Source organism: Coenobita brevimanus, chromosome 24 (assembly GCF_032717465.1).
Source record: "Coenobita brevimanus isolate Jiangsu-jjx chromosome 24, ASM3271746v2, whole genome shotgun sequence".
Lineage (NCBI taxonomy): Eukaryota > Metazoa > Arthropoda > Malacostraca > Decapoda > Coenobitidae > Coenobita > Coenobita brevimanus.
Window position 1 is genome coordinate 59181202 of NC_136977.1, and position 7922 is coordinate 59189123.

Below are 7922 nucleotides of genomic sequence, written 5' to 3' on the forward strand. Positions count from 1 at the left end.
TCAAAGGTTTGGGAATGGCACACCTCACCTTGCCACCCATCAGTACCCACCATCAACCTCCTCCATATGCAATTTGTTCATTTCCCAACAGCAGTCATCACCTGCCCATGAATACTGACTGCCTGGCCATATGTGGACAATTTGCGTTGCTAAGCGCGCCAATACATGATTTCAACAACGGCGAAATTATCATAAAGAAATGGAGGTGCCACTTTGCTCTCCGTCCCCGCTATTTTTGCTGACGAGCGCCGGGATGGATGTGTGTGCTTCGAGGTGGTGTGGCGTAAGGAAGATGGACTGTGTTTTTGCAATTTTGGCGGGCTCAGGAATCTTTTAGCACCTCATTCTTATCTATAATTTTTCTATTGCGTAAGAGGGTACTTGAGGTACAATCTAGCGGGTTTAGGAGATTTACTAGTACTTCTTGCCTTGCTAGTTTTATTCTGGCTATTGCATAAGGTAATAGATTATATTTTCTAGGCTTAGGAGGCATAGCAGCACCTCTTCCCTTTACCATCATATTTTGCCTATTGCGTGAAGTTAGATTGCATTCTCGAGGTCTTAGAAGAATGTCAAGCACCTCTTCCTTAGCTACTTATTGTGCATGATACACCTTGGTATTCTCTGTTTATATTGCATTGCCGAATATGATCATCTGGCAAAAGTAAGAATGTTGTAGGAAGGACGTCAGCGTATTCAGGGAGGGGGTAGGCTTAGTTTATTACTTATCGACAACGCGAGGGTATCAATCTTCCCCTAGAATACAACCCACAACCATCGAGGCTCTATCCAGGTCCCCAGTTGTAATACTGGTTGAACAGGAACATGTGGGAAAAAAAAAAAATTGCCCAAGAGTGACCGACCAGAGAATAGATCTAGAGTTTCTCTATTTCCGAGGTAGATGTACTAACCAATGCACCACCAGCACCTACTACTGAATGGGGTTGATGGGAATTGCTAATATCCATTTTCATCGCAAAGAGGCCTTCCATAAACCACAATATAACAGTCTGGTCGTAGCAAAGACAACAAACATGACGGCATCGTATTGGCGAGGTTAATAACGACGTAGACTACATAAACAACATGCAAGTGAATATTAACGTCTATATAAAGAATAAACTGGCAAGAAAGAGGTGTTAAGGGAGCCTACAGAGATCTCGAGGATATTACCCAATGACAGGAGCTCCCACACAGATGCCACCAACTGAGACCTGCCTCTTTCAACAATGGCTCCTAATAACACGGTGGATCTCTCTATACACACGCCGCCGACACCACCACCCGTGTAGGAGCATTACAGAGGCTTGCAATTATTCACTCGACTCAACAAGCCTCTACTTCCCCGCCTGTACTTTGGCAATTGAGCCACGGCCACTCCGCCACCCACTCTGTCCAGCTCAAGTCCCACGCTACACACAGCTGGTCCTCCTCCCACCAGACTTCCTCAGATTCACAGATCATTTTTGTGCTTAGATTTTTTTTAGTGCATATGCTAGATGATACAGGAGGGTTCGTAGCACCTCTTCTTTACCAATTTACTTTGCATATCATACCGTTATCGTTTTTATGTAGACGTGGCACCTCTTCCTCAGCGATTTATTTTGCATATTATACCGTTATCGTTTTCATACCGACATAGCTGGCATCAGTAACATACATGAGGATATTCAGGTGTAGTAGTCAGAAGAACTGCTAAGGGGAAGAAGTAGCGAAATCTCCAAAGCAATTTAAAAACTGAGACTTGCAAAATGCTTCACGCTGATTTTTTTCCCCACGTAACCAAGGAACACCAAACGAAGTGGGATAATTCTGCGCTTTCCTTTCCTAGTTTATCCTGGAATACAAATCTTAGTTACAACATTGCACTGATCGTAGGTGTGTGTATGATTCAACTCCCTACATCGTATCTTTTTCCTCGTATTCGAATTAAATCTGAACTTTTCTTCCATAGTGCATAGCCTTCAATATTTAACAAAGACAGCGGTTTATTCACTAGTCTAAAGAGTTGTATGTGGCTGAATATATACTGTACATGACCATACGACAATGCTTTACTATAAATCAATGCTCCATTTGCACAGTTACTTTTATCCTGCAGCGAAAGTACTCTTCTCCGCCTCTCAGGTGTTTATTTGTGTAGTCCGACAAAGCAGGTTGTGGTTAGATAAGTGTGGCATGTCGGCTCTCTTAGCTAACTGTTTTCATTAAGGATAAATGATAACTCCTCCTCATATAGTATACATAAATCCATTATAGATGCCAATTAGGATAATACTGTCTGACACGACATAACTGCATTTAACCAAAGCCTGACTATTGTGGTTAATCGTTTATCTATCAGAGATTTCCCTCACACACACAAAAAAAAAGTGTTGCGGCAACCACTGTAAATTCTACGTGTGTCCAGTGTCATACCGGAAGACAATAAATGATAAAGTCTATCTGACCAGCTAAATGTATTCTAGTCAGTTTCTTATCAATATGAACACTGATATAGGCCGTACTTTAGAAATTTGAAATTTCATTGTATGTGCATCAAAACATTCTTTCTGTACTTTATCACATTCACCTTTCAATCAGTGATAAAAAATACCGAGAAGGAAAAAGCTATGAGACATACATTCTTATTCATGTTTTTTTTTTTTTCTGCAATAAACAAGTTTATGTTTAAAAAAGCGCAGACTATCTTATTTTCTCTACAAATTTGGAGGTCTAACCCGCGGTGCAAGTGGGCGTACCTGTGTAGTACACGTTGATCCGATTATTGCACCTGTTTGCCTCGAAAATGTTGTGTGTCTCCCTTGCAGCCCACACGCACACCACGTCCCCGCCTTCCTACCACTTTCTTTTCCTAAAGCACCGCATGCCACCCACACCTGTCGTGCTACAAAAGAAGTTGCTGTATGTCGTCTTGAGGCTAAAAAACAAGAAGTCGTGGATGAAAGTGTCGGTGCTGATAGAAAGGTTTCCTGTTTTTATGTAGTGGGATTTCGTATTTGGCGTATCTCTCTCTGGTGTTATCAGCCATACATTAGAGGGAACAGCCGGCTTTTTCTTTGTTAGTTCAATAGTAAGCGAGGCGTGAAGTTGTTCAAGTTGTTTGTGGCAGCGAAATTAGTACCAATTCAGAGATAATACAGACTCTGGAGGGTGTGCAGCAATATGACTCTTTCATTACCACCTCTGCCATATGTTACCTAAAGAAAAATGATTAAAATATTGATACAAACAGGGTCGCTAGGACCCACACGACATTCCCTGGCTTGATAAAAGTTGCAGAGCTAAGAGTTTTTGCCTTCATGATATTGTCTGCGGGTGCGTTAAGGCGGGGATCAAGAGGAGAGCCGATGTAGAAAAGTGAAGGTGAGGGGGAGCCGAGTTCTGAACCGTCATCTGGTGGGATGACTCTCACTCTCCTTTACATGCTGCAGTCCTGTTAGTAGATGGCAGACTACTGGAGACTTAGACTATCATTAGTTACTTACTTTGTATTTATTGATATGATATGGGAATACGATAATCAAATGAACACACACACACGCACACACAAACACTCACACACAATATTAATTTCACACGCGCGAGAAGGCACACAGATGAAATTATTACAATAGTTTAACTTTACTTACTCATATTTCTCTTAAACCATACAGAATCTCTTTGGTTACAGGAACGAGTCTGTGAGCCAGTGGGTGAGGGAACTGCGACTGTTGTACGAGGCTGAGTGCATGAACACCCTGCAATCCAAATCCCTGCCTCGGGACCCCAGCCGCCATCCAACCCAGGCCCAGCCCTCCGCCCGCCACGCCGTCAGGGCAATCCAGCGTCGTGCACACGCCGTCTCCACTGAATTTGCTAGACTTTGTCAGTGAGTATCTTTTTTGTGTGAAACGTTTCTCATGAATTCTATCGCTAGGTAGTATCCTAGTCTTTCTGTGTTTCAATTTAATAAAGAAATAGCAGATTACAGTACGAACTTTCAAATGAATGCTCAGTACTATATGACACCATGGCTCCATCAGGCGGCTGGAATGGCTGGAGCTGTCGCAGGTACCCCCGCTGGCCGGGTCTCTAGTGCAACACATCAACACCTTCCTGAGGGACTACACCACCCAGTGGACCGCTGCTGACCCAGACCTTCAGCCACAGGTGACTATCAACTGACAAATCTGATTATTTTTCTAGTCTCTGATACGATGCAGACTTCAGCTGTTCTACTTTATTTCGTGCATCTGTACTTCTCAAATCTGTTTATCTGCTCCCTGACGCCTAAGGGTTGTTTTGATAGCACTCAGTAATGACCCAACATCCTTCATGTTTCCATATGCCTTATCCTCCATGGGCTTTATGACTGAAATAAAACACAACCAGTCTATTTTGCAATGAACTGTGAAGAAAGTGACCAGAATGATGAAGCAGTCATTCAGAAGATGGAAGCAGCGTGTTCATATGGTTGTTGCTTTTCTTTCAACAGTCATCGTTGGGTCGCCAGAGTACGGTGATCCGACAGATATGCGAACGGCTGACGGAGGTGTGTGACAACCAAGGTAACACCAGCGACCAGGACACGACCCGGCAGGTGGTGCAGGTGGTAACAGCGCTAGGCCACGCCTTCACCAAGCTGGTTGACCTCATGCTTAGCAGGGAGATTAGGGTCAGTCTCGAGATATTTTTTAACCTGTAACAAATTCTAACCTTTGCCATAGAAGTCATATTCTTAGTGCATCCGTCCGGCTTTTTGGTATAAGAAAAGTTTGAGTGATCCTGTGCTTTGTGGTATGGTGTACAGAGGGAGGACATTGACAAAGAGCATCACCCTCTGAGACAAGTTGCAGTGCCCTGAACCGCCAATGGCACTTTTTTTAATTTGTATATCCTTTAGTAGATATATATTTTTTAAATATATAGTCTTCACTAGAGGACTTAGAATATTCATAGCAGTACATGTCAGAAGTAAATTAGGCTCTGAAATGGCACTATTATAACTCTTTCAAAAATTCCCTTCTGTAGGGATTAACTATTGATGCTGTTTGAAATGCTTATCTCTGTGTCTATATTTAACCTCACCACCGAACAAGGAAGACTGAGTGGAATGGCTTCATGTTCCTCTTCAGGTCGTGGTAAGGGTATTAGAGGAGACGAAGGAGGAGGAGGTGAAGGCAGCAGTGTCCCACCTGACGGCACTTGGGGTAGACGGGGGTCACATCTGCCGCCTCATAGCCAGGCTGGGCGGGGTGCGGGGGCTGCTGGGGGTGTGTCTGGAGCCGCGACTGCGTCAGATACGAGTTGCCGCATTACGAGCATTGGCCACTGTTGCTTGTGTCGTGGAGGGCATCGTGGAATTGGAGAAGGTGAGTGTGTGGGGACCTTTTTTCTGCTTTTAAATCTCTGGTACCCTCAGGCCCCAATTACTAATTTTCTGGAGTTAGCTGGAAAACATTAACCTCCTAGAAGTGTTCCAATTATGAGAGTTAATTAGTCACTGGCGAATTATAATTGCTAGCTCTGCTTGAGTAAAAACTGCGCAAAGTTTAATTTGATGTATAGCGTTCTTCAGGAGAGGAGTTTAATAGTATGTCGAGGACATTGGGTAAGGCTGTGTTAGCTGGCTTCATGTTTCGTGAGGGTTCTTCTTCGAGCTGTTTAGCATCAAATCTGCATATAACTCGGTTGATTAACCTTTTGCATTGAAAGAATTTTATCACTGATAACCTGTATTCCTTCAGACTGCGTGAACACTCTGACACGTTAACACTGGATATTCCAGTTTTTCCTCAGCTACTTAAAATCGTCTGACATGAAATTAGCTAAGTGGAAGAATTAACTGCCTTAGTGTGTGATCATGGACTTATTGTGGATAAAAAAGTCTGTAGATGTAAAGTGTAACCTGATGGTGTCTCTGCCACTCACCAGGCTGGCGGTGTGGAGGTTGTGGCGGAGGTGCTGTGTGATGACCAGTGCTGTGAGGAGGAGCGGAGTGAGGCTGCTGGGGTGCTGGCTCAAATTACATCCCCCTGGGTGGAGAACACTCACCGCCTTCCTGCCCTCACCGCCCACATGACGCCCATCGTCGCAGCGCTCACTGGTAATTCATCAAAAACATTCCTCCTTTTCTTTGGTGTTGATCAGAACGACATGTGGATAGATAACTGCGTCGTCTTAATCTAAGTAAATGATAAGTACACTCACAGTCAGGTTAGCTACGAAATAACCCCAGCTATGAATATATGATCCACTTCTGCACAGAGCTAGCGAGATCTACGCGTTCAGCCGAGATCTTCCTGCTGGCATCGGCTGCGCTGGCCAACCTGACCTTCCTGGACGGCGGGAGTGTGGAGGCCATGAGGGTGGCCGGCACTGCCCGTGTTCTCCTGAAGGCCGCCAGAGACAACCCAAACATCTCTGTCTTCACCAAAGATCAGGTGAGGCTGCATACTCATTCCTGGTTGTGAGTGAGATGGTGTACTGTACGTAAGATTAGACTAAATGCATTCCATATATCCTTGTTATTGTTCTTGTTCTTTCTTGTTGCTCTTGTTGTTCCTTCATTTGAAAATCTCTACCTCGCCAACAAATTCTTCTTCTGACCCTCCATTCTTTCGACTTGCTGCGAAACCCTTGAACATTTTGAGTTCTAATAATTATTCATCAATTCATCGCAGAATCGGATGATCACTTTTTCTTCAGCTTTCCTTGTATACTGTAGGTATTTTAGTAAGCAGTTGTAAGAGCTTTGAGCCCCTTCCTTAAGAATATTTTCCTCACTAAAACCAACACTAATTGTCTTTTAATCAAACTGTCGCCCTGTCTAGATTGCAACCGTGCTGGCCAACCTTGCTGGGTCGAAAGAGGCAGCAGAGGACGTGGTGAGCGAGGGTGGCCTGGTGGTACTGCTGGCACTGCTCAACACCCGTCCCGCCCCCACACACCGCCTGCCGGAGGTGGCCACAGTCGAACGCGTCCAGCAGAAGTCGGCAATAGCTCTGTCTAGGTAAACGGAGATTTGCAAAATTCGTAAGTGCGAATTTTATATCCATGCTGCATTATTATACCTCATACCTTACCTCAGCCAAATACTGAGTTAATAGTTATGCTTAGAAATTGCGGTGTGAGTGTACGAGAGTGGTTGACGGTGTGTGTTTGTTTTATCTCGCAGGTTGTGTCGTGGCTCGGAGGTGGCCCGGCAGGTGGCCGAGCTGGGCGGGGCGGAGCGGCTGGTACGACTCTGTAAGGACGACCGGGAGCGCAACCACAGTGATGCCGTCCTCGTCGCCTGCTTGGTTAGTTGATCTTATCATTTATAACAACATATGTAGTTGCCTGTTTTTAAGATATTTACCATCGCACTGATTATTTTATTTGACTCTCTTGCTGGATGTGTCATTTTATCCCTTGCAAATTTTCTTATATCAGGAAGCACTATTATTTTTTCCATACGTTTTTTGTTCCTTGAATTTTTCCCCGATGTATAAAGCTGACACCGATGGATGCATGTCCCCATGTAAGTGTAAAATCTTAAAATTACATCGCACTAGGCAGAAACATGTTTTCCAAGAGTTCTTGTTCGTGTCTTACCAGGCAGCGCTGCGGAAGATGGCATCATCACTGGGGGCTGATGAGCTACGAGACATGGACGCGGCAGAACTGGTGGAGCCTCGGCTGCTGGACTCCTTTCTCATCTACTCCTCACGTCAGGAGAGCTACGTGTAGGGGAGCCACAGCACCTGTCCTTACCTTAGGGGACGGGGATGAATCTGGACTACTTTGCTGACAAACATGAAGTACCAGAAAAACACCTTGTATTTGCTTACCATTGCTAATATTACCATCATAAACCAGTATATTAAACGCAGTGCAAACATACTGATCTGAACCTAACTGTTGGCAGTACACTCGCTGGCAAAGTGTCTGGGTTCTGA

At 44.4% G+C, this 7922-nt stretch overlaps 1 protein-coding gene across 1 annotated transcript in view; it reads left to right on the forward strand.

Annotated features, from left to right (window-relative positions):
* Nucleotides 1-7713, forward strand: part of LOC145393454 (protein inscuteable homolog) — a 32240-nt gene extending 24527 nt beyond the window's left edge. The window contains exons 2-10 of the mRNA XM_080267553.1: nt 3674-3871; nt 4026-4152; nt 4478-4657; nt 5118-5354; nt 5917-6088; nt 6250-6425; nt 6816-6994; nt 7160-7283; nt 7582-7713. Of these exons, the coding sequence (XP_080123679.1) occupies nt 3674-3871; nt 4026-4152; nt 4478-4657; nt 5118-5354; nt 5917-6088; nt 6250-6425; nt 6816-6994; nt 7160-7283; nt 7582-7713 (1525 nt within the window). The remainder of the gene's footprint in view (nt 1-3673; nt 3872-4025; nt 4153-4477; nt 4658-5117; nt 5355-5916; nt 6089-6249; nt 6426-6815; nt 6995-7159; nt 7284-7581) is intronic.
* Nucleotides 7714-7922: the final 209 nt, after the last annotated feature.